At 39.8% G+C, this 27,789-nt stretch overlaps 2 protein-coding genes and 1 long non-coding RNA gene across 3 annotated transcripts; all 3 read left to right on the top strand.

Moving 5' to 3' along the window:
- The first annotated feature begins 6,983 nt into the window (after positions 1-6,983).
- On the top strand, positions 6,984-8,660 carry LOC133547590 (oocyte zinc finger protein XlCOF8.4-like). Its single transcript, XM_061893200.1, has one exon. It carries the CDS (start codon positions 6,984-6,986, stop codon positions 8,007-8,009), a length of 1,026 nt encoding a protein of 341 aa, XP_061749184.1. The 3' UTR covers positions 8,010-8,660.
- A 5,973-nt stretch (positions 8,661-14,633) lies between these two features.
- On the top strand, positions 14,634-22,366 carry LOC133547592 (gastrula zinc finger protein XlCGF57.1-like). The gene is made up of 2 exons (XM_061893202.1): positions 14,634-15,057; positions 20,058-22,366. Exons 1-2 carry the CDS (start codon positions 14,934-14,936, stop codon positions 21,575-21,577), a joined length of 1,644 nt encoding a protein of 547 aa, XP_061749186.1. The 5' UTR covers positions 14,634-14,933; the 3' UTR covers positions 21,578-22,366.
- Positions 22,367-22,769: 403 nt separating this feature from the next.
- LOC133547593 (uncharacterized) lies at positions 22,770-23,694 on the top strand. Its single transcript, XR_009805515.1, has 2 exons — positions 22,770-23,309; positions 23,419-23,694. It is a non-coding gene; the product is annotated as an uncharacterized LOC133547593 (long non-coding RNA).
- The last annotated feature ends 4,095 nt before the right edge of the window (positions 23,695-27,789 follow it).

Below are 27,789 nucleotides of genomic sequence, written 5' to 3'. Positions count from 1 at the left end.
ACTCCAGTGGCAGCATTACAAGTAGAAATGAATGAAAAACCTTTGGACATGAGGAGAGATCAACTCTCAGCAGTTTATTGGGCAAACTTAAAAGGATCCAAGCAAGGACATCCAACCCGTCAAGTGCTAATAAACTGCCAAGAAAAAGGGAAGAAAAAAATGAATAGTTTTGGGTGGATAATAGGAGATATATGTAACAAAACACAAATTGACCATATTAAAGTTAGCCCTACAGTACCAATTCCTGCAATACCACCGTGGATGTATGACAACCCAAAGGTAGACATGCAGTTCCTGAAGAATAGACATTTAAATAGTTACCAAATAGAACAATGGATTGAGGGAATGTTTTTTGATAACATCATGATATTCACAGATGCATCAAAAACTATAAATAGTAAAGTAGGAGCTGCTGCAGTTATCCCACAGAGAAATATAGTGTTAAATAAAAGAATCAGTGATAAACTGTTTTTACGGGGGAATTGGTAGCAATTTATATGGCAGTTAACTGGATAGAGGAAAACAAAGCAAGGAAAGTAGTCGTGTGCTCGGACTCCAGCAGTGCTTTGATGAGCATAAAAAACATAAGATCAGAAACAAGACTAGATATAGATTATGAAATAGTTCAGGTAATCTATAGAATAAATAAAGCGAGAGGTGTGGTAACATTTCTCTGGGTTCCTGCTCATGTAGGAGTTGAGGGAAATGAGTTAGCTGATGGATACGCAAAAAAAACAAGCACTAAAACAGAAGTAAACATGGAGATGAAGCACAGTAAAGAAGAAGTGAAGAGCATAATTAAGATAGAACACAATAAAAAGTGGCAGGATAATTGGAATAAGGAAACAAAAGGTAGAGAGTTTTACAAAGTCCAGAGGAGAGTAGGTGTCATGAGAGGAGGAATAGAAATAGGAAAGAAGAAGACATTATTACTAGAATGAGATTAGGACATACATATCTAAATAGTTTACTAAAATTGATTGGAAACATAATACAGGACTGTGTGATTCTTGCCATCAGATAAAAAATAATGACCATGTTTTAATACAATGTAAGAAATACAATAGAGAAAGTGATCAATACTGGAAAGTAGGCTGGCGAAAGAAAATATTAGGTTAGCAGTGGGAGATATATTAGGATTTAATTCAGAACACATAGGATATAAAGCAATATAAACATATTTAAAAAAACACTGGGTTAAATAAAAGAAAATAAAGTAGGGATCCATCTCGGTCCACACTCCATTACAGTAGGTGGCGCTAATGCACACCACAAGGTTGCTTGCCAACCGCCATCAAAACATAAGAAAAAGGAGTGATGGGATCAGCAGTTATTTTGACTATACTGAATAACTAGAATCATTTCCTGAGATTGATTCGTTCAAAAAATTCGATCACTGAATCACTTCTGCAGCAGCAGTTCTGTGTGCAGGTCGGCGAATCATGAGTCAGTCAGTAACAGCTTCCCCAGCGGCAGATCTCAGTGTGTGTCAGTTGGCGAACGACACAAGCCCTCAACACCCAATGAACGACAAAAGCCCTCGGCGCCCAATGAACGACACAAGCCCTCGGCGCCCAAAGAACGACACAAGCCCTCGGCGCCCAAAGAACGACACAAGCCCTCGGCGCCCAAAGAACGACACAAGCCCTCGGCGCCCAAAGAACGACACAAGCCCTCGGCGCCCAATGAACGACACAAGCCCTCGGCGCCCAATGAACGACACAAGCCCTCGGCGCCCAATGAACGACACAAGCCCTCGGCGCCCAATGAACGACACAAGCCCTCGGCGCCCAATGAACGACACAAGCCCTCGGCGCCCAATGAACGACACAAGCCCTCGGCGCCCAATGAACGACACAAGCCCTCGGCGCCCAATGAACGACACAAGCCCTCGGCGCCCAATGAACGACACAAGCCCTCGGCGCCCAATGAACGACACAAGCCCTCGGCGCCCAATGAACGACACAAGCCCTCGGCGCCCAATGACCGACACAAGCCCTCGGCGCCCAATGAAGGACACAAGCCCTCGGCGCCCAATGAAGGACACAAGCCCTCGGCGCCCAATGAAGGACTTTCTAGAACAAAAGAGGATTACAATCAACTACTGGACGCTGTTTTCAAGAAACATCAAGTTCTGTCACACAGAACAGGTTTGTTGACTTCTTACTCTCACATCTTTACTAACTTTATATTTGATTAATAACAGGAAAAATACATTTGGAATATATAATATAACCACGATGAGCAGTGGAACTGTGTCTTCTTCCATCACACCTTCAACCATCCTCCATTGCAGCAAATACATTACATTTCCTACAGGTATTATTATCACTGAAGGACTGTAGAACATGGCTAAACATGTTACACACAAAGGACGGACAAGCTAATAGTTAAGCTAGCCGCTAAAGTAGCTTGAAACAAGAATAAATACGTGCTTAGTCATTTTTCCCGTACAACATGAATTGGCTGTTTTTCAAACTTCCACCATTTCCGCTTTTTTCAAGTGACTCAAATCATTCCATCTTCTACATGTTTCACTAAACCTTGACATTCAAACTATCATTTTTCCAAGTTAAAATTTTTTCGAAGAATGCCCAAAATTCCCTTTTTTTCAAACCCTTTTTTCACCCTTTTTTGTGTCGACCACATTTTTCAACCCACTTCAACCGTTCCACCAGCAAATCATTCCTCTTAATGATGACAAAACACAAAGTTGTTTTTTTCTCTGGAAAAATTCTTGGTTTTCCCAAAAATCCGGGAATTCCATAATACTATTTCTCAACAAAAAATGTTACTACTTCAACATTTCTCGACTGATTTGAAAAATTCCAACACCAACCATTCACTCCTTCAGAACATTCACAAATTTTAGCATTTTCTACAAACCCCGTTTCCATATGAGTTGTTAAATTGTGTTAGATGTGAATATAAACGGAATACAATGACTTGCAAATCCTTTTCAACCCATATTCAGTTAAATGCACTACAAAGACAAGATATTTGATGTTCAAACTCATAAACTTTTTTTTTTTTTAAATAATAATTCACTTAGAATTTCATGGCTGCAACACGTGCTAAAGTAGTTGGGAAAGGGCATGTTCACCACTGTGTTACAAACCCCAATTCCATATGAGTTGGGAAATTGTACATCCATCCATTTTCTACCGCTTATTCCCTTTTTGGGGTCGCGGGGGGCGCTAGCGCCTATCTCAGCTACAATCGGGCGGAAAGCAGGTTATACCCTGGACAAGTCGCCACCTCATCGCAGGGCCGACACAGACAGACAGACAACATTCACACTCACATTCACACACTAGGGACCATTTAGTGTTGCCAATCAACCTATCCCCAGGTGCATGTCTTTGGAAGTGGGAGGAAGCCGGAGTACCCGGAGGGAACCCACGCATTCACGGGGAGAACATGCATACTCCACACAGAAATATCTCGAGCCTGGGATTGAACCCAGGACTGCAGGACCTTCGTACTGTGAGGCAGACGCACTAACCCCTCTTCCACCGTGACGCCGTTGGGAAATTGTGTTAGATGTAAATATAAACAGAATACAATGACTTGCAAATCCTTTTCAACCCATATTCAGTTGAATGCACTACAAAGACAAGATGTTTGATGTTCAAAATCATAAACTTTATATTTATAGATCCAGGTACAAATGTTTTCTCCCACATCGGTAATAAATAGTTTTTATTATCCAGATGAACAATATAATGAAATAGAATAATATAGTGTAAAGAGAATACAATGATTTGCTAATTATTTTCAACTTAAATTCAATTGAATAGACTGCAAAGACAACATATTTCATGTTCACAGTGAGAAACTTATTTTTTTTTTGCAAATAATAATTAACTTAGAATTTCATGGCTGCAACACATGCCAAAGTAATTGGGAAAGGGCATGTTCACCACTGTGTTTCATCACATTTTCTTTTAACAACACTTAATAAACGTTTGGGAACTGAGGAAACTATTTGTTGAAACTTTGAAAGTGGAATTCTTTCCCATTCTTGTTTTATGTAGACCTTCAGTCATTCAACAGTCCGGGGTCTCCGCTGTCGTATTTTACGCTTCATAATGTGTCACACATTTTCCATGGAAGACAGGTCTGGACTGCAGGCGGGCCAGGAAAGTACCCGCACTCTTTTACTACGAAGCCACGCTGTTGTAACACGTGGCTTGGCATTGTCTTGCTGAAATAAGCAGGGGCGTCCATGATAACGTTGCTTGGATGACAACATATGTTGCCCCAAAACCTGTATGGACCATTCAGCTGCTTTTGATGATTTTATGCACCGTAGATGGTAAAATCCCTGAATTCCTTGCAATAGCTCGTTGAGAAATGTTGTCCTGAAACTGTTCGACATTTTGCTTACAAATTGGTGACCCTCACCCCATCATTGTTTGTGAATTACTTAGCATTTCACAAAAGCTGCTTTTATACCCAATCATGGCACCCACCTGTACCAAATTAGCCTGCACACCTGTGGGATGTTCCAGATAAGTGTTTGATGAGCATTCCTCAACTTTGTAAGTATTTATTGCCACCTTTCCCAACTTCTTGGTCACGTGTTGCTGGCATCAAATTCTAAAGTTAACGATTATTTGCAAAAAAAAGTTTATCAGTTTGAACATCAAATATGTTGTCTTTGTAGCATATTCAACTGATTATGGGTTGAAAATGTATTCCGTTTATATTTACATCCAACACAATTTCCCAACTCATATGGAAACGGGGTTTGTAAAAGAATTCCGCTTTTCCCAAAATTCCCAAATTTTCCTGAAATTCTCATTGAAAATAATGGTACATTTTTCTAAGTTCCACAACCTCAACATGTTTCATCCGATTCACTCCTTGCCAACCTCAAACTGTTCAGCCTATTTGGTAATCACGGGCTTTCCCTTGACCAATTCCAAAAATTCCCAGAATTACACGTTTTCCGTGACATTTTTCCCCATTCAAAATGAATGAGCCATTTTTCAAAATGCCACCTTTTCCACATTTTTATACCGATTCAAACATATTCCACTAATTCTGGAAATTGAAATTACAACATTTTTTAACCCACTTCCACAGTTCCACCGTCAAATCATTCCTTTCCATCAGGACAGAAAACAAATTTGTTTTTTGAATTGAAAAAAATCCTGGTGTTCCCAAAATTCACGGAATTCCATAAAACCATTTCTCAATTAAGTATGTTACGACTTCAACATTTCTCAACTGATTTGAATAATTCCAACACCAACCATTTCAACTCATTCAGAACATTCACATTTTATAGCATTTCCAAAAAAATTCCCGCTTTACCTGAAAATCCAAAAATTCCATGAAATTCCCATTGAAAGGAATAAAATGAAAGTTCCACAACTCCCACATTTTTCATCTGATTCAAAGCGTTCCAACTTCAAAATATTCAGTGTGTTCAGGAATTGTGTGCTCCCTTTCAACACTTATTGAAAGAAATTCCCGGATTTTCTGGAATTCCCCGTTTTTAGGGACATTTTCCCCATTCAAAATTAATTATCCATTTTTCAATTTTCCACAATTCCCACATGTTTCAAACCATTCCACCTTCAACACAATAAATTCAGCCTGGAAATTCAAACAACCAGTTTTCCACATTCAACAAATTTCCAGGAATTCTCATATTTTTCTAACCTTATTTCCAACCTTCTCTAGTGCAATGACTCCTTTCACATTGTTCAACCCATTTCAACCGTTCCACTGTCAAAACATTCCTCTGAGTCAGGACAAAAAAAGCATGTTGGTTTAAGAACTTAAAAAAAATCACGGTTTTCCCAAAATTCAAACTCTACAAAATCAAATCGTTCCAACATTCAAACTATTCTTACATTCATACTACATTCTGTCAACCTTTCAGTTCAACTTCAGCATTGGAGCATTCACACACAATTCTTTCAGGAATTGCTTCATCTACTTATTAGTATTATTTTACTTCAAAGTAGCTTACCACATTGAAAGCGTGGACTGTATGAATGGTGCCTTTCCAGTTCTCACACTAATGCAATTTCAGTGTCTAGAAACGCACTAAATTAATATTTTTTTACAATTATTATTAATAATAATAATAATAATGATGGATTAGATTTATATCGCGCTTTTCTATTGTTAGATACTCAAAGCGCTCACAGAGAAGTGGGAATCCATCATTCATTCACACAAGGTGGTGGTAAGCTACATCTGTAGCCACAGCTGCCCTGGGGTAGACTGACGGAAGCGTGGCTGCCAGTTTGCGCCTACGGCCCCTCTGACCACCACCAATCATTCATTCATTCATCATTCATTCACTGGTGTGCGTGGCACCGGGGGCAAGGGTGAAGTGTCTTGCCCAAGGACACGACGGCAGCGATTTGGATGTCAATAGGTGGGAAGCGAATCTGCAACCCTCAGGTTTCTGGCACGGCCGCTCTACCCACTACACCATGCCGCCCCGTAATAAGGTAATCAAGTTATATTTTGAAGGAGTAGTCAGTAATGTGATTACTTCTTCCCAGTTTAACTGTGGTGACACTATCTAAATGAAAGCAAAACAGATGTCATTGTTTTTGGCCAACATGTTGATTGTGCTCAAGTGGTTTTTAGAGCAGACATGTCTCTAAAGATGAATGTGAAAATGACAGTAATTATTGTCCACCAGCAGGGGGAGCTCATCACTAGTACTACTGCGTGGAGGCTGGCATGTGGTACATTATTTCCTGTGTGTGTATGACTTATTCAGAGGGACAACAGCACACTAGTATGGATTGCAGGAATTAATTTGAGGATGTTTTTATATGAATAAGGTGGATTGGATGTTAGCCTGGGAAGGCATTCCCCTGGAGGTCTTCTTCATGTGTCAGCTGGAAGTACTCTGACTGCTGTGAGGGGAAACTGATGAGATTGTGAGATCATATGTTGGTGCAGGGCAATGTCTCATGTGACTGAGCAAAGCTGGACTTTTCTCAAGAATGTTTGTTTTCTCCTGTTTCACAGACCTAAAAGAAGCGCATCTTCCCAATGAGCAGGAGGAGGAACCACAGTCCCCTAACATACTTGAGGAAGAAGAGGTACCACATTCCCAACACATTAAAGAGGGAGGAGAGGAACCACAGCCCCCCCACATTAAAGAGGAAGACGAGACGCCACAGACCCATAATGTTAAACTGACCCTTCACATTAAGAAGGGAGAGGAGGACCCACTGACCCTCTACTTTAAAGTGGAAGAGGAGGACCAAGAGCCACCGTACATTAAAGAGGAAGAGGAGGAAGAGGGCATCAGTCAGCCTAAATGGTTGGAGGAGTTCCCAGTGACTGGTGTCCCTATGAAGAGTGAAGATGATGAGGTGAAAGGTGAAAGTGAGGAGAGGGGAGGGGGGGAGCCTCCAAGCAGCAGCTCAACACAACACATGACAACAGAAGCTGATGGAGACCACTGTGGAGGATCACAAGCAGACAAGCTCTTAGCTCCACTATCAGATAGTGAGGACACAACGTCACACTCTCCTGACACTGATGATGAAGACTCTAAAGATGATAAGACATGTCACACTGACAACACTCGCTTCACATCTTCTCACTGTCACAAAACTTTTAAATACCATTGTCGTCTGAAAGTACACATGAGAACACACACTGGAGAAAAAACTTTTATCTGTTCACTCTGTGGTAAAGGTTTTGCACAAAGTTCAAGTTTGGTAAAACACATGAGAACACACACTGGTGAAAAACCTTTCTCTTGTTCAATCTGTGGTAAAGGTTTTACACAAAGTCAACATTTGAAATCACACATGAGAACACACACTGGTGAAAAACCTTTTTCCTGTTCAACCTGTGGTAAAGGTTTTACAGAAAGTCAGAGTTTGAAAAGACACATGAGAACACACACTGGTGAAAAACCTTTTTCCTGTTCAATCTGTGGTAAATGTTTTACACAAAGTCTATATTTGAAAGTACACAAGAGAACACACACTGGTGAAAAATCACATACCTGTTGAATATGCAACAGAAGCTTTTGTGACCGATCAAGCCTTGTAGCACACATGAGAAGACACCCAGGAGAGAAAGTGTTGAGTTGCAGTGTGTGTGGTGAAAGATTGTCTTCTAAGTAGCAGTGTAAGAAACACAAGTGTGCTGGTGAGAACAGCAGCAGCAAATGAAACTGCAGGATTTGAAATAAACTGTCCAGACTTTCATTTTGACTTTCTAACAACATCAGCACATATAACATGTGTGACATTGTTGTTTGTCTAACAATCTTGTTAACATGCTTCTATATTTATACACTCTTTTTTTTTCAGTCCATTACATGCATTAATATGCAACATTGTGTACTTTTATTAAAATTGAAACAAACTAATTTGAAAAGGTGAGAGTAAACAGTAAAATACCTTTTAAATACAATAAACATTTTATGTGTGTATATATATTCATCAGACAATTTTACACTTATTTTATTCTGTTTTAGATAGATTAGATAGTACTTTATTTATTCCTTCAGGAGAGTTCCTTCAGGAAAATAAACATTTTCCGTACAATCCCATTCAAGATCATACAAACATTACAGGGAGACAGAACAGGATCGCTGACGGGTCTGCCGGCTTCCAGCGCCCCTTACAAAAAAGGTGAGATACAGGTAAACAAGGGGGGAATGGGAGGAAAAAATAGAAGATTAAAATAAAATAACAAAAAATTCTATCTAAGACTGGGCCCTGGAGAGGGTGTCCAGACTGAGGCCAAGGGAAAAAAAAAAAAAACTCATAGCCATGGTACACATCCCTCTCACATGTGTGTAAGAGGGAAACATCAAAGAACACAAAGGACATGAAAGACATTAAAGCAGCGGATACAACCAGACACTTGTACATACAGCTATGAATAAAAAGTAAAGGAAACATATACACTGTGGTGGCCTCTGCGGTGTTCCACGCCATCGTCTGCTGGGGTGAAGGGAGCATGGCCAGAGACGGGAGCAGACCCAACAAAGCAACCAAGAGAGCCGCCAACCAACTCTCGGCCAGTGTCCAGTCCGCATGGATGAGTGAGGATGTGTGCAAGGAGACTGAGGTGTCCGACACCGGCTCCTTCAGCCAAGACACTGTAAAGCTTGTCCGTCCCGGCACTCAGAGCTAGCTCCGCAGTCCTGTCTCTTCATCCGCATCTCCTCCTGTCCTTCCAAACTGACTCCGGTGTGGCAGAGACCCAGCAGCTGGTCTCTATGGCCAAAAGGCTCCCGGGAGGCAGATCCAGAAGTCCACAAAAAAAGCACCGCAAAGGTCACGAAAGTGACACCCCTTGTCACACAGTCCCAAAGGGTCCCGGACCAAAAGGCAAAAAAATATAATAACACGTGAAAAGAAGAGAGAAACACAAAAGGATGACACAAGAGCCCAGAGATCCTGCCAACAGCAGCCACTACAGCAGCGCCATCTTGGGAAAAAAAATATTGAAGTGTTGCATATTTTTATTTGTAATTGTTAATAATCCCATAGATTATCACCTTTATATGATATACATATGTACTGGTTCACATCTGAAACATCTTCTGGGCCACTTCAGGAAGCATATTATTATTTACTTTATACATCATTTGAACAGTTGTCTTTTATACAATTTTAAAATGTGTGACTTTATGAATCATTTGTTGGGTCTCTATAATCCATTTTATTCATTATCTTTTTTACTCTCTTTTGTAATATGATGATTGTGTTGTGATTGTTTTATATGTATGTCCCCAGACCTTTATGCAATGTGAAAGTGAAAGAAAATGACTAAATTGTCTGTGGAAGGATGGTTTTGTTTTTAGAAATTACATTTTGGATTTTTTAAAAAATCCAATTTTTGTGTTTTAAACATTTGTTACTTTTTCTGTTTTGTTTTTTTAACATCCCAAAAACAATATCAATATCAATCAAATTTCGGAGTGTAAGGCAAAATCCAATAATGAACATTTACTTTGCATACATTCATAAAATAAACTGTTTATTTTGTTTCCCTATCACAGAACGAACAGGTATTGTCTTCAATTGCAAAACAACATCCTAAAAAATATTTTAAGTGGTCTATTCCGTTTTTTTTCTTAAATGAACTCTTTTGCTTTTGGAAGAATGGAAACTTTCAAGTTATGATTTTTTTTTGTTCCACAGAAAATACAGTAAATAAGAAAAAGTAAAGAAGTAAAAACGATGATATGCTGTAATTAGAATCATTTGAAGGAAAGCCTTTCCAAAGGGGCGCACTTCCGTATGTGCGGCGACAGGTGCTTGAGGCGGAACAATTGTTCTACAATCCTATCAGCAATGAAAGGCAGTTTTGTTTCCTTCAGGCCGAGTGTATGCCTTCCATCAATGTTCACTGTGCTCCCCATAAGCTGTGGCTTGCTATTGAGAAGAAGTCAATAGTGCATATTCTACCTGTTTTGCTGGCTGTGTAACTATATAAGATCATAGAAAACACAATCTGAATAAAAAAAAATCCTTTTAGAGGTTTAACTTGTGTAGTGTTTGAGTTTTAATGCATGTAATATTTATTCTGTTTGTGTAAAAGTTCAACATTTAGGATGATTTTGAAGATTTTCAACATCTTGCCATCTCCAGGTATTGCATTCATCACAATGATTTGTGTGTCTCATGAAAAACAATATTTTTTGATGATGATCATGTTCCACGGATTCCACTCCAGTGTTGAGTTTTGGGGACTGAAAAAAAGAATAAAATTGTGTCATTTAAAATCATCTGCCGAGTAATATAACTGTTAATTGGTACTGTTTAGTAAACAAATAACTGTCAATTGATATAACCTATTAGTAGATAATCCATGACACTTAGAACATTTGTGATGACAGGATAACAATGATGTAATGTACCTTTCATGATTATTTGTACACAACATTATTGTAGAATGTAACAATATGTTTCAACAATGTTTATTTCAACTACAGTCCATGTCTGGTTTTAACATACCTGCTAAAGTAAAGTAAAGTTAAAGTACCAATGACTGTCACACACACACTAGGTGTGGTGAAATTATTCTCTGCATTTGACCCATCACTCTTGATCACCCCCTGGGAGGTGAGGAGAGCAGTGGGCAGCAGCGGTGCCGCGCCCGGGAATCATTTTTGGTGATTTAACCCCCAATTCCAACCCTTAATGCTGAGTGCCAAGCAGGGAGGTAAACGGTCCCATTTTTATAGTCTTTGGTATGACTTGGCCGGGGTTTGAACTCACGACCTACCCATCTCAGGGCGAACACTCTAACCTGTAGGCCACTGAGTAGCCACACTGTTGTAACACATGCTGAATGTGGCTTGGTATTGTCTTGCTGAAATAAGCAGGGGCGTCCATGAAAAAGACGGCGCTTAAATGGCAGTATATGTTCTGAAACCTGTATGTACCGTTCAATATTAATGGTACCTTCACAGATGTGTAAGTTACCCATGTCTTGGGCACTAATGCACCCCCATACCTTCACAGAAGCTGGCTTTTCAACTTTGCTTCGATAACAGTCTGGATGGTTCGCTTCCCTTTTGGTCCGGATGACACGATGTTGAATATTTCCGAAAACAATTTGAAATGTGGACTTATCACACCACAGAACACTTTTCCACTCTGCATCAGTCCATCTTAGATGATCTCAGGCCCAGAGAAGCCGGTGGCATTTCTGGATGTTGTTGATAAATGGCTTTCGCTTTGCATAGTAGAGCTTTAACTTGCACTTACAGATGTAGCGACAAACTGTGTTTAGTGACAGTGGTTTTCTGAAGTGTTCCTGAGCCCATGTGGTGATATCCTTTAGAGCTTGATGTCGGTTTTTGATACAGTGCCATCTGAGGGATCGAAGGTCACGGTCATTCAATGTTGGTTTCCGGCCATGCCGCTTACGTGGAGTGATTTCTCCACATTCTCTGAACCTTTTGATGATATTATGGAGCGTAGATGTTGAAATCCCTGAATTTTTTTAATTGCACTTTGAGAAATGTTGTTCTTAAACTGTTTGACTATTTGCTCACGCAGTTGTGGACAAAGGGGTGTACCTCGCCCCATCCTTTCTTGTGAAAGACTGAGCATTTTTTGGGAAGCTGTTTTTATACCCAATCATGGCAGCCACTTGTTCCCAATTAGCTTGCACACCTGTGGGGTGTTCCAAATAAGTGTTTGATAGACAGAGAGACAGACAGACAGACGGACGGACGGACGGACGGACGGACAGATAGATAGATGGATAGATAGATAGATAGATAGATAGATAGATAGATAGATAGATGGATAGATAGATAGTACTTTATTTATTCCCTCAGGAGAGTTCCTTCAGGAAAATAAAAAATTTTCAGCACAATCCCGTTCAAGATCAGACAAACATTACAGGGAGACAGAACAGGATCACTGACGGGTCTGCCGACTTCCGGCACCCTTTATAAAAAAGTGGGGGGGAATGGGAGAAAAAAATTAAAGATTAAAATAAAATAAAATGAAATACAATAAAATAAATGGGTCTAAGCCTGGGCCTCTGGAGAGGGCGTCCAGACTGAGGCCAAAGGGGAAAAAAACAACTCATAGCCATAGCACACACAGTACACATCCCTCTTACATGTGGAGGGAAACATCAAACATCAAAGAACACAAAGGACATGAAAGACATTAAAGCAGCGGAGCTGATGCAACCAGACACTTCTACATACATACATGAATAAAAAGTAATGTGATGAGCATTCTTCAACTTTATCAGTATTTATTGCCACCTTTCCCAACTTCTTTGTCACGTGTTGCTGGCATCAAATTCTAAAGTTAATGATTATTTGCAAAAAAATAAAGTTTATCAGTTTGAACACCAAATATGTTGTCTTTGTAGCATATTCAACTGAATATGGCTTGAAAATGATTTTCAAATCATTGTATTCTGTTTATATTTACATCTAACACCATTTCCCAACTCATATGGAAACTGGGTTTGTAAACATGAGCGTTAAATGTTAAAACTAAATCTAAATCTTAAATCTAAACCTAGATCTTAAAACTAAATTATCTAAATGTTAGTGCTAAATTTTCAATCTAAGTCTAAATGTAAATCTAAATTTTAAATGTACATCTCTATCTAAATGAGAGCGCTTCATGTTAAATCTAAACATAAATCTTAAATCTGAATTTAAATCCATCCATCCATCCAAGGCGGGGTAGACCCTGGACAAGTCGCTACCTCATCACAGCTGAATCTAAATCTGAGCGCTAAATGTTAAAACTAATCTCTAACCACTAGGCCTACTACATTTTGGTTTCCGTCAGCCATGTTGGGTCGAGATCATAGTCATTCTACATCCTGTACACAAATTCAAAATGACATTTTTCATACTCGGCACATTTTCTAACATAATCTTGTTAATATGCTCAATAAGGTTCTATTCAAATGTAATACAAGTAATACGTAAGACTTTATTTGCACACTTAAGGATTTAAGTTTCCAGGTGAAAAAGATGCCACCTCACAAAAAAATATTAATTGTTTAACTCTTTATTTTCCATGAATTAATTTAGATCCTGAACACACATTGTTACATATCTTATTACATTATAATGATTATTATGTTGTAAAGTGTGGGGTTGAGTTATAATTGATATGATACAATTAGGTATGGCAAATGCATTTTGTTTACTCGCCAACTATTCAAATTATACTTAATATACATATTTGTATAATGTCATGTAATAAAACTTAAACATTATTTATGTTAATATAAGAGTTTAATTGCTAGCCAGTTCTACTTCTGAGTATTTATTGTATTTTGTTATTGAACAATTAAACACACATAAACAATGTTTAGACACATTAAGGTACTTTCAATACAATATGAGTCAATGTTTTTTCAATATTTTACTCAGCAATATAAAAAACATCACATTAAATCCAATCCTCTTACAAACAATACCCGTTAAAGAAAGTAAAAGTAAATATGAGAGACCATTCCAATAAGATTAAAATAAAATGTAAATAATTAAATGATAAACTTGTGCTTGAATGCGCTTTTTTAAAACGACTTAATATATTCCAATATAATAATGTGTTTTTCTATTTTGTACAAATCTTCCAAGACTGAATGAATAAATTGAAATCATTAACACAATTTCAGGGTTTGGATTTCACTTTAAGAAAGAGACTTTTGTTTATGAGAGCAAATGTTTCACACTTTTTAAAAATGTATATAAATTCACGACACGATCGATCCACGCATGCGTGAATTTACGTCACTTCCTGTACTTTTTACAAAGGAGCTCCTTGGACGTCACGTTCTGTGATATTTCAATGTTTTATTTATGTTTTGTAAAAAATAGATTATCCAGGAGTAAAATTGAACAATAATAAAAACACGTGGAAGGGTAAATTTAAATAAATCAGGCAGTAATATCGCTACAATTTCTAGCACTTTCACTCTTGTCATTGCAATGAATGTCGCACGGGGGCGCCACTGAACCCCAACATTAAAGCTTTGTTTGATATACTTTGAATTTATTTTTAAAAAACAAGACACTCGTTTATATCACATTGTTATTCAAATAAATATTACGTAAAAGAAAAGCATGGTAACAGTGACGTCCACTCGGCTGTGACGTCATTCCCAGCTTCCGGGGTAAACGGAAAACAGCAGAACAGGAGGAAGGAGTGTGCAGGACGCTAATAAATCAGTCTTATTATTTGTTATCCAGTTTATAATATTTACGGCGTATAAAATACATATTTGATTCTTTATTTAAGGATAAAGTGGTCTCAATGCGCTAGAAGCACTGTGCCGCTTCTCGTGCTATCTTTGCTTGTTAGTTAGCTTAGCTGGCTAGTTAGCTTAGCTTGTTAGCTGCTAACAGAAGACACAGAAGTTATCAACACGTCGCTAAGTAGAGATCAAGTGTGAGAGTAAAGTGTTGTGATTGTGTGAAAATGTGCCACAGAAGGATAGCAAAGTATGAGGAGGAACTTTGTCCAACAAAAGAGGAGAAGGAGCGACAACATCAATTACTGGACGCTGTTTTCAAGAAACATCAAGTTGTGTTACACAGAACAGGTTTGTTGACTTCTTACTCTCACATCTTTACTAACTTTACATTTCATTATTAACACTATGCTTAATATATTGTGTATAAGAAGTTGTGTTGTCTTGTGAGGATGATGCATTCCGTCTGCTACTTGCAACGTGGTCTTGCAACCACGTGGTTGTCTGTGTTCTGTGGAATGTAACTACTAAAGATGAGTTACACATCCCAGTCCATTTGTACTACAAACTGTCAGTGGTGGAACAAGTCAGAGATGTGCTGTGGACGAGCTCCATGACATGGCCCCCTAAACCCAAATAATAAAGGTAGCTCTACCATCATTTTATAACACACAATCATCTCTGGGTTTACTACAAACAATCTCTAACCAGGTTTTAAAAAGTTTGTCAGCCATTTTTGCTAAAATTAGCATTTCCTGATATTTACTTATTTTCTCACTTTCACCACAGCATCAGCCCGTTCGCAGGATGTAGAACAATTATCAAAGGTCAAGACAAGTGTTGCCTTAAAGGAGGGTTCATATTTTAGGGCACCAAGGCAAATGCTATTTTATTTCCAGTTTGTTAATTGAATGCAGAATCGCTCACATTTATTTGTGCATTAAATCTTTAGACCATTTTGACCCGTACTTTGGGTCAAAGCATAATAATTGTGTAAATGCATCAATAAGTTCATTATACTTGTTTAAGTTGCTTTTTTTTTTTAAACCTTTATTTTGTTAACACAGTCAAACCTATTATTGTGAAGGGGGAAGTGTGTTGCTGTTCTCAGAACGATGTGTGGAGGTGAAAGTTGCAACTATTGTCCTGTTTGTACATTATTCCAACATTGATGATGTCGTTCACAACAACACAAGCAGATGAGATGTGTTGTGGGTGTATGGATTTTCCTTGCCATCTGTAGCTTTGTAGTTTAGTCGCTATTTTGAATGACAGCGTGTTTAAAGGATGAATGAGTGATCCAGAACACATTTTTCATCCATCTGTCTTCTTCCGCTTAGCCGAGGTCTGGTCTTGGGGGCAGCAGCCTAAGCAGGGAAGCCCAGACTTCCCTCTTCCCAGCCACTTCATCCAACTCCTCCCGGGGGATCCCGAGGCGTTCCCGGGCCAGCCGGGAGACATAGTCTTCCCAACGTGTCCTGGGTCTTCTCCGTGACATCCTACCGGTCGGACGTGCCCTAAACACCTCCCGAGGGAGGCGTTCGGGTGGCATCCTGACCAGATGCCCCAACCACCTCATCTGGCTCCTCTCCATGTGGAGGAGCAGCGGCTTTACTTTGAGTTCCTCCTGGATGACAGAGCTTCTCACCCTATCTCTAAGGGAGAGCCCCGCCACTCGGTGGAAGAAACTAATTTGGGCCGCTTGTACCCGAGATCTTGTCCTTTCGGTCATAACCCAAAGCTCATGACCATAAGTAAGGATGGACCTTTGAGCGACCGTTAAAGAGAGCTTTGCCTTCCGGCTCAGCTCCTTCTTCATCACAACGGATCGATACAGCGTCTGCATTACTGAAGACGCCGCACCGATCCGCCTGTCGATCTCACGATCCACTCTTCCCTCACTCGTGGACAAGACCCCTAGGTACTTGAACTCCTCCACTTGGGGAAAGATCTCCTCCCCAACCCCGAGATGGCGCTCCACCCTTTTCCGGACGAGAACCATGGACTTGGAGGTGCTGACTCTCATTCCGGTCGCTTCACACTCTGCTGCAAACCGACCCAGTGAGAGCTGAAGATCTTGGCCAGATGAAGCAATCAGGACCACATCATCTGCAAAAAGCAGAGACCTAATCCTGCTGCCACCAAACCAGATCCCCTCAACGCCTTGACTGCGCCTACAAATTCTATCCATAAAACAGAATCGGTAACCAAGGGCAGTCTTGGCGGAGTCCAACCCTCACTAGAAACGGGTCCGACTTACTGCCGGCAATGCGGACCAAGCTCTGACACTGATCATACAGGGAGCGGACCGCCACAATCAGACAGTCCCATACCCCATACTCTCTGAGCACTCCCCACAGGACTTCCCGAGGGACACGGTCGAATGCCTTCTCCAAGCCCACAAAACACACGTAGACTGGTTGGGCAAACTCCCATGTACCCACAAGGACCCTGCCCAGAGTATAGAGCTGGTCCACAGTTCCACGACCAGGACGAAAACCACACTGTTCCTCCTGAATCCGAGGTTTGACTATCTGGCTTAGGCTCCTCTCCAGTACACCTGAATAGACTTTACCGGCAAGGCATTATTTTCCCGAACAAATGTTGCTTCTTCTAAGAATGAAAACATTGCGCTTACATTGATGTCAATTTCCCTAATATTGTGAAATGAAAAGCAGATTTTGTTATATTAGCCAATTCTGTGACACCGGAAGTCATTGTTGAAATAATCCATCCATCCATTTCCTACCGCTTATTCCCTTTTGGGGTCGCGAGGGGCGCTGGCGCCTATCTCAGCTACAATCGGGCGGAAGGCGGCATACACCCTGGAAAGTCGTTACATCATCGCAGATTGTTGAAATAATATGCCTTTTTTTGTTGAGTTAAGTGATTATTGATTGGATTATTACTTTGGGAAGGTCAGAGAAGAAGAGTTGTAAGAATTTTCTCATAAGTCACCTGCTAATGTTAGCCAAGTTAGCTGCTCATGTGTGTTGGAGTGGAGACGGCTGAGGGGAGTCGTGTATGAAACAAGCTCAGCTTCCTCATGAACATGACGTGATGATGTCACATAAGGACTACACGCCTACACTCACAAAAGAATGGCAACGTTTGGGCCCCCAGACCCGCTTTATTTGTGCCATATTGAGGCAGCACTTTTTTACGCTTTCAGACCAAACGAACAAAAGAAGACCTTTTGTATGCAGTTTGAGAGCCGCAGCCGGAGAAAATAAACACACAGTGTATCCATGACTGCAAAGTTCATTGAGCGTTTGTTTGATTGACTGACTAATGTTTTAATACCTCTGGACATTGACTTGAAATATTTCTATCCATCACACAAACATGCTTGTGGGGGAGTTTTCTGTGTCTACGTACCTTCCATACATGCGTACACCCACCTGAGTAACATTTGTCCAAGTTGCACCATCCCCACATTTTTCAACCTATTCAAACCATTCCAACATCAACACATTCCACTCATCCTGGACATTCAAACTAACACTTTCCCAAGTTCCAAAACAAATTCCGGTTTTCCTGGAAATTTAAACTCTTCAACATTTAAGCCATTCCAACATTCAAACTATTCTTACATTCATACTACATTCTGTCAGCATTTCAGTTCAATTTCAACATTGGAGCATTCACACACAATTCCTTGAACAATTGCCTCATCTACTTATTATTATTATTATTATTATTAAATGTAGCTTACCATATTGCTGAAAATTTTAACTTCCCCTTGGGGATTAAATAAAGTACCGTATTTCCTTGAATTTCCATCGGGGTGATAATTAATTTAAAACCTCTTCTCACACCGTCGTTTACCAAAGGCATGCGGTAAAGGCAAGCATGCGCTAATTATTTTAAAACCTCTTCTCACTCCGGCATTTACAGAAGGCATGCGGTGAAACTAGTCCTGCGCTTAAAAATTTGAGTGTGATGTAAGGATGCCATCATGAAAATCACATTTAATAAAAAAAACGTTATTATGGTCTTACCTTTACTTATAAATGAAGTCCATGCGCAGCTCCTTCTGATCAAAAGCATCGATAACTTGTTTATAGAAGTCTTCCTTTCTTCAGTTTTAAAAGTTTCTCTGTCTCGATGGAGATTTTCCTTTATTACCTCCTGCTTCGATTGAAAGTCCAGTTTAGAAAACTGTTTTATTTTAGATATGTAATCCTCCATGTTAAAAGTGCAAGCGAGAGGAAAAAATAAACACACGCTGCTCACTCTTGCTGCTTGTTGTCACTTCTTCTGCAGCCGAGTAGTCGCAAGAAGGATCACTAGCGCCCTCTACCACCAGGAGGCGAGAGTCATTTAATGACTCATATTTGACACACGCAGCTACGGTATATTAATAAAACATAGCTGCTTACTGTTCTTTTTAGCATATTCAATAGCTTGGACCTTAAATCCTATTGAATAGCTCTTAATCGTCTTCCCTTTATGCGATTTCAAATCAGTCTCCTCCATTTTGAAAATGATGACAGGTGAAGTGTCACTCGTGACGTGACGAGTTTGACCCGGCGGAAATTCTAGGCATATGCTAATTATTTGGCGAAGCGAGTTTGACTCGGCGTTAATCCTGAGCCGGCGGTAATGCTAAGCACGCGCTAAATAGTTTGCGAAACAAGTTTGACCCGGCAGTAATTCTAGGCAGGCGCATACTATATACCCGTGAACTGATTTTGATTGAATGTGTGGACTGCAAGAATGATGCCTTCTCAGTTCTCACTCTTAACACAATTTGAGTGTCTAGAAATGCAGTAAATTAATATAATCCATTATTAATAATGTAAACAAGTTATCTTTTGAAGGTGTAGTCAGTAATCTGATTACTTCTTCCCAGTTTAACTGTGGTGACACTATCTAAATGAAAGTAAAACAGATGTCATCTTTCTTGGCCAACATGTTGACTGTGCTCATGCTTCTTTTATGACAGACATGTCTCTAAAGATGAATGTGAAACTCACAGTAAATATTGTTCACCAGCAGGGGGAGCTCATCACTAGTACTACTGTGTGGAAGCTGGCATGTGGTACATTATTTTCTGTGTGTGTATGACTTATTCAGAGGGAGAACAGCACACTTTCATGTATGGCATCTACCATTAAGGATTGCAGGAATGACTTTTAGGATGTTTTTATATGAATAAGGTGGATTGAACGTTGGCCTGGGAAGGCATTCCCCTGAAGGTCTTTTTATGTGTCAGCTGGAAGTACCCTGACTGCTGTGAGGGGAAACTGATGAGATTGTGAGATCATATGTTGGTGCAGGACAATGTCTCATGTGACTGAGCAAAGCTGGACTTTTCTGAAGAATGTTTGTTTTCTCCTGTCCCGCAGACATCGATGAAGAACATCTTCCTCATGAGCAGGAGGATGAACCACAGTCCCCCCACATACACGAGGAAGAAAAGGTACCACATTCCCAACACATCAAAGAAGGAGGAGAGGAGTCAAAGCCCACCCACATTAAAGAGGAAGACGAGACGCCACACACCCATAATGTTAAACTGACCCTTCACATTAAAGGGCAAGCGGAGGACCCACTCATCTTACACATCAAAAAGGAAGAGGATGATCCACTGACCCCTCACTTTAAGGAGCAAGAGAACCCACTGAACCCTCACATTAAAGAGGAAGAGGAGGACCAAGAGGTGCCGCACATTATAGAGGAAGAGGAGGAAGAGGGCATCAGTCAGCCTAAATGGTTGGAGGAGTTCCCAGTGACTGGTGTCCCTGTGAAGAGTGAAGATGATGAGGTGAAAGGTGAAAGTGAGGAGAGGGGAGAGGGGGAGCCTCCAAGCAGCAGCTCAACACAACACATGACAACAGAAGCTGATGGAGACCACTGTGGAGGATCACAAGCAGACAAGCTCTTAGCTCCACTATCAGATAGTGAGGACACAACGTCACACTCTCCTGACACTGATGATGAAGACTCTAAAGATGATAAGACATGTCACACTGACAACATTCACTTCACATGTTCTCACTGTCACAAAACCTTTAAATACTATAGTCTTCTGAAAAGACACATGAGAACACACACTGGAGAAAAACCTTTTTCTTGTTCACTCTGTAGTAAAGGTTTTACACAAAGTATCCATTTGAAAAGACACATGAGAACACACACTGGGGAAAAAACTTTTTCTTGTTCACTCTGTAGTAAAGGTTTTACACAAAGTATCCATTTGAAAATACACATGAGAACACACACTGGTGAAAAACATTTTTCCTGTTTAATCTGTGGTAAAGGTTTTACAGAAAGTCAGAGTTTGAAAGTACACATGAGAAGACACACTGGTGAAAAACCTTTTTCCTGTTCAATCTGTGGTAAAGGTTTTACTAGCAGTCAATGTTTGAAAAGACACACAAGAACACACACTGGTGAAAAACCTTTTCCCTGTTCAATTTGTGGTAAAAGTTTTAGAGAAAGTTGCAATTTGAAAGTACACACGAGAACACACGCTGGTGAAAAACCTTTTCCCTGTTCAATTTGTGGTAAAAGTTTTATAGAAAGTCAGAATTTGAAAAGACACATGAGAAGACACACTGGTGAAAACCCTTTTTCCTGTTCAACCTGTGGTAAAGGTTTTACACAAAGTCACGATTTGAAAGTACACATGAGAACACACACTGGTGAAAAACCTGTTTCTTGTTCAACCTGTGGTAAAGGTTTTACTGCAAGTCAGAATATGAAAAGACACATGAGAACACACACTGGTGAAAAATCACATTCCTGTTCAATCTGCAACAGAAGCTTTGGTGACCGATCAAGCCTTGTAGTACACATGAGAAGACACCCAGGAGAGAAAGTGTTGAGTTGCAGTGTGTGTGGTGAAAGATTGTCTTCTAAGTAGCAGTGTAAGAAACACAAGTGTGCTGGTGAGAACAGCAGCAGCAAATGAAACTGCAGGATTTGAAATAAACTGTCCAGACTTTCATTTTGACTTTCTAACAACATCAGCACATATAACATGTGTGACATTGTTGTTTGTGTAACAATATTTTTTATATGATTCTACATTTATAGATTAGATATTTTATATTAGTGCTTTTTTCAGTAGAGCACATACATTAATATGCAATATTGTGTACTTTTATTAAAAAATGGACAGAACAATTTAAGTAAAAATGTGGGAGTAAATAGTACGGGAAATATTTTACATGCAATAAACATTTTATGTGTGTGTGTGTATATATATCTATATATGTATTCTGTATATTCAACATATAATTTTAGACTTATTCATATGAAATATGAAAGTATTACATATTTGTATTTGTAATTGTTAATAATCCCATAGATTATCACCTTTATATGATATACATATGTACTGGTTCACATCTGAAACATCTTCTTGACCACTTCAGGAAGCATATTATTATTTACTTTATACATCGTTTAAACAATACAATTTTAAAATGTGTGACTTTTTGAATCATCTGTTGGGTCTCTTTAATCTATTTTATTCATTGTATTTTTTACTCTGTATTATGATGATTGTGTTGTGATTGTTATATATGTATGTCCCCAGACCTTTATGCAGTATAAAAGTGAGAGAAAATGGCAGATTTATTTGTGGAAGGATGGCTAAGTTTTTACATTTGTGGATATATTAAATAAATCAAGTATTGTGTTTTAAATATTTTTTAGGTTTTTTGTTTTATTTTAACATCCCCAAAACATCAATATCAGTCAAAGTTTGGAGTGTCAGGCAAAAGCCAATATTGTACATCCCACTTTGCATACATTCATAAAATAAACTGTTTATTTTGTTTTCCTATCACAAAAATGAACAAGTGTTGTCTTCAATTGCAAAAGAACATCGTAAAAATAATTTCAAGTGGTTAATTCCGTTTTTTTTTTTTTTTCTTAAATTAACTCCTTTGCCTTAGGAAGCATGCAAACTTTCAAGTTATGAGTATTTTTTGTTCCAGAGAAAAAACAGTAAAAGAGAAATAGTAAATAATTTAAAAAGATAATATACAGCAAGTAGAATATTTTTAAAGAAAAAGCCTTTATAAATTTTGTAATATTTTTTTATTCGCAGGTCGTACATAATAAAATCTTCAAATATTAAAATATTTTTTATCAGTCAATAAGTGCATCAGTGACCAAATGCCTTTTTCAAACCATTGCTGTTCAAAGATGGATTTGTTTCTCATTTTAATATAAGAACAATTCCATAGTGGAGTATTGTGTGTGATGAAGTTGTGTTTGTAAATTAGTTTCCAGTACAACAACACTTGCTGGTAGGGATGGGTACTGTTCACTTCTAATTCCATGTTTTATGTGTTATATATGTCAATATATTGTGTGTTTGTATTTTGCCAACATGGTAGAATCACACGATAGGCAGGTTGTATCATGTTTTTCTGTCACCTGTCATGGCACACACACTGTCTGCTGTGGGAACACCAAGAGGCTCCATTGTGAGCCAAGCAGGACACGCCCCCATGCTTGTTGCGCAGACCGCGCCGACACAGCAGGTGGCAATCTACCAACGACACACCTGGGACTAATGAGAGGCGACAGAATAAAGAGCTTCGTCGCTGACTGCTTCTCGTGGGAACGTAGTCCTGGTTACAGTAAGTTCTCGAGTCTCTGGCTCCCCTCTTGTGCTTTCTCTCTTGCCTGTTGTTGCCTTCCTTGTGCCTGGCCCTGATTTTGTCCTTTTGTCTTCTCCTGTTCCCACAGCCTTCGTGCCTCAGTCGTTGCCTTGCACTTCTACCCGGATTCTGATTGCCTCCCTTGATTCTCGACCCCACACCCGGATTTGGACCTCGGACGCTTCTCTCCTGCCCCACGGACCTTGCTTGGATCACGAACCCTTTGGGATCTTCCTCTCTGGACTTGGACGCTGCCACAACCAACACACACCTTCAACAAACCCACGGTAATTCACATTGTGTTAAAGGGGAACATTATCACAATTTCAAAAGGGTTAAAAACAATAAAAATCAGTTCTCAGTGGCTTGTTTTTTTCAAAATTTTACCGGTCCCAGAATATCCCTAAAAAAAGCTTCAAAGTGCCTTTTTTTCGCTCCTTGCCTTGACACTGTTCATTTTCCTGTGACGTCATACAGTGCTGCCAATACAAACAAACCATGACGAATATCACAAGAAGATATAGCGACATTAGATTGGATTCAGACTCTGATTTCAGCGGCTTACGCGATTCAACAGATTACGCATGTATTGAAACAGATGGTTGGAGTATAAAAGTATTGAGATAAAAACTGAAGCTATTGAGCGAATAGCTATTGACGCTACTCATAACCATAGCATGGCCGAATAGCTGCGTTAGCATTGCCGGTAAAATGTGCGGACCAAACTATCAGGACTTTCCCATCTTGTGACACTGGAGCAACTTAAATCCGTCGATTGGTAAGTGTTTTTTTCGCATTAAATGTGGGTGGAAGGAAACGTAATATTGTTGCAAATGCACCTGCAGATTATCCATACATCTCTGTGCCATGTCTGCTTTAGCACCGCCGGTAAATAGCATGTTAGCATCGATTAGCTGGCAGTCACGCTGCGACCAAATATGTCTGATTAGCACATAAGTAAACAACATCAACAAAACTCACCTTTGTGATTTCGTTGACTTTATCTTTGCAAATGCATCTGCAGGTTATCCATACATCTCTGTGCCATGTCTGCCTTAGCATCGCCGGTAAAATGTGCAGACACTCTGGCACATTCACTGAGGGTCTGGCGGCAGATTTCTTGCCACTTTCGCATCTTCGGGCCAGTGGTGCAACTTCAATCCCTCCCTGTTAGTGTTGTTACACCCTCCGACAACACACCGACGAGGCATGATGTCTCCAAGGTTCCAAAAAATTGGCGAAAAAACGGAAAATAACAGAGCTGAGACCCAATGTTTGCAATGTGTTGAAAATTAAAATGGCGGCTTTATTACCTCGGCGATGTTAAGTTCTGACGTCATCACCACAGAGCGATAAACAGAAAGGCGTTTAATTGGCCAAAATTCACCCATTTAGAGTTCGGAAACCGGTTAAAAAAATGAATGGTCTCTTTTTCTGCACCATCAAGGTATATATTGACACTTACATAAGTCTGGTGATAATGTTCCCCTTTAATTTCCACACATAGTCTAACATCCACACACATAGTTGCATACACACTCCACGTATTCATTAAAGACTCAATAAACCCATTGAGCTATACCTCCTGTTGTTGTGCGGTCTCCTTCCCCCTTGTCGATACATAACATCACCTTGAGGAAATGGCATAAAGAGGAAGATGACAATATAATGTCACTTGGACAATGATGTACAGAACAGAGGAGATTTAGTTCATTTTTATTTTTGCTTTTAGGTGAATATTTTTTTTTTATTATTTCACAAAACTTCTCCATTACCCAGCTCTGGATTTCTGGTAGCTGGTTAAAAAGAGATGGAAGTGGATAAGGAGGGGATGTATGAGGAAGGTATGGACGTGGATAGGAACAGAGGGGAGAGAGGAAAGAAGCGGAGAGGAGGTCATGAAGGAAAGTAGCGCACTAAAAGAGTAGAAAGGATGAAAAAGATGATGGTGGATAATTGCAAGATTATATATACATTGAAGTCAGATGAAGACATGAAGGATATTAGTGTGATGACACTGGTTAATGGTTGAAAGAAGGACATTGGAGAGGTGGAGATGGCCACGTGTTACGATTCATTTGTTGTTTGCTTTTGTGTATTTTCTTATGTTTGGACTCCGCCGATCCCATTGTTTGAGCACTTCCTTGTTTGTTTTTGTCACCATGGCTACTTCATTCGCTCCACCTGCTCTTACTTTCGGACGCACACCTGCTTTTGATTGTTGTGTTAGTATTTAAGTCCGCCTGCTACCTGAGTTCATTCTGGACGTTTTGCTTGCTCAATGCAACAGTTAGGTTGTTTCCTCCCGAGCCTTTTGTTTGTTCCTCGCTAAGTTTTAGCTTAGCCTCTGCGCGCTCGGCTCGCGCTGCTTTGGACTTTGAACTCAACCCTTGCTAACATTAGCATTTTATTTCCCGTGCTTTGGCGCACCTTTATTTTACCCTTTTGTCATGTGTTATTTTGGATTTCTATATTAGAACCAGTTCCTACCTTCATCCTGCTTGCTCCGGGTCCTTTGGCATCAAGAGGTGGCCCTCCTCCCACATCCACGATGCGACCACACACCGTAACAGAGGGTGTGTGAAGTGTAAATAGTGACAGGTTGTAGAACATGTTTAAATGCAATGTGAATACTAAAGACCTGAAAAGCTCTAGAAAGGCCAGTGCAGTCTCTAAATGTTTTGACTCGAGGGCCACAATTGGATAATATATATATATATATATATATATATATATATATATATATATATATATATATATATATATATATATATATATATATATATATATATATATATATATATATATTCCACAGAACTCAGCAAGTACATTTGGAACCTCAAAGACAATAATGTTGAATATTCAATAACATGGCAAACTCTTGCATCCAGCACACCTTACAACAGTGGTAATAAAAGATGCAACCTATGCTTAAAAGAGAAACTGTTTATTATACATCACCCAGACCCGTCATCACTCAACAAGCAAAGTGAAATCATCTCAGCATGCCGCCACAGACGGAAACACCTCCTAGGTAACACATGAGCCAATCACCACACCCTACGCCTGCCTGTACCCACCCACTCTGTGCCCTATATAAACCATTGTATGTGAATGCTTCCATTAAAATCTCCTGATGATTGAGGGAACCCCTCATGAAACACTTCTGTAGAGATGAAGTAGTCTTGTGATTTTTCCCACACCTACATATTGCGCTCTACCACGGTATCGAGCACTATTCTCTGGATAATCCAATCAAGATATATATATATATATATATATATATATATATAATGTGTGTGTGTGTATATGTCCCCACCTTCTACCATCCTAGTCACGTCCATTGTGTCCTTAAGCAAGACACTTCACCCTTGCTCCTGATGGAACCTGGTTAGCGCCTTGCATGGCAGCTCCTGCCATCAGTGTGTGAATGTGTGTGTGAATGGAGAAATACTATCAAAGCGCTTTGGGCTCCTTAAAAAGAGGTAGAAAAGCGCTATACAAGTACAAACATTTACCATTTATATATATATATATATATATATATATATATATATGTATATATATATATATAAATCCCATACATGTGTATATTCATGTATATATACACATATATTGATATACTATACATAATATTAACGGGACGGTGTGGCGTTTCCAGCCACGGTTGGACTTTGTCACCCATTCTGTTCAAAACTTTCATGGACATAATTTCTAGGCGCAGTCAAGGCGTTGAGGGGATCTGGTTTGGTGGCTGCAGTATTAGGTCTCTGCTTTTTGCAGATAATGTGGTCCCGATGGCTTCATCTGGCCAGAATCTTCAGCTCTCACTGGATCGGTTCACAGCCGAGTGTGAAGCGACTGGGATGGGAATCAGCACCTCCAAATCCGAGTCCATTGTTATCATTCGGAAGAGGGTGGAGTGCCATCTGCGGGTTGGGGAGGAGACCCTGCCCCAAGTGGAGGAGTTCAAGTACCTCGGAGTCTTGTTCGCGGTGTGGCGTCTTCAGTAATGCGGACGTGGTGAAGAAGGAGCTGAACTGGAAGGCAAAGCTCTCAATTTACCGGTCGATCTACGTTCCCATCCTCACCTATAGTCATGAGCTTTGGGTTGTGACCGAAAGGACAAGATCATGGGTAAAAGTGGTCGGAATGAGTTTCCTCCGCCGGGTGGTGGGTCTCTCCCTTAGAGATAGGGTGAGAAGCTCTGTCATCCGGGAGGAACTCAAAGTAAAGCCGCTGCTCCTCCACATGGAGAGGAGCCAGATGAGGTGGTTCGGGCATCTGCTCAGGATGCCACCCGAACGTCTCCCTATGGAGGTGTTTTGGGCACGTCCAACCGGTACATTGTAAAAAAAAAAAAAAAGTTGAGAAAACACACATTTTCAAGGTAACTTGATGCAACAAGATTTTTGCGTTTTACTATTGTTGACTTAACTAAGATTTACAAGTTGAGATA

Source organism: Nerophis ophidion, unplaced genomic scaffold (genome assembly GCF_033978795.1).
Source record: "Nerophis ophidion isolate RoL-2023_Sa unplaced genomic scaffold, RoL_Noph_v1.0 HiC_scaffold_131, whole genome shotgun sequence".
In the NCBI taxonomy this organism is placed as follows: domain Eukaryota; kingdom Metazoa; phylum Chordata; class Actinopteri; order Syngnathiformes; family Syngnathidae; genus Nerophis; species Nerophis ophidion.
This window is presented reverse-complemented; position numbering and strand designations above follow the sequence as displayed.

Excerpts from the sequence above, each read along its gene's own strand:
- LOC133547590 (XM_061893200.1), top strand. The coding sequence starts at position 6,984 with ATGTTTGTTTTCTCCTGTTTCACAGACCTAAAAGAAGCGCATCTTCCC.
- LOC133547592 (XM_061893202.1), top strand. The coding sequence starts at position 14,934 with ATGTGCCACAGAAGGATAGCAAAGTATGAGGAGGAACTTTGTCCAACA. Across the intron at positions 15,058-20,057 it reads AGTTGTGTTACACAGAACAG|ACATCGATGAAGAACATCTT; the intron begins GTTTGTTGACTT and ends CCTGTCCCGCAG.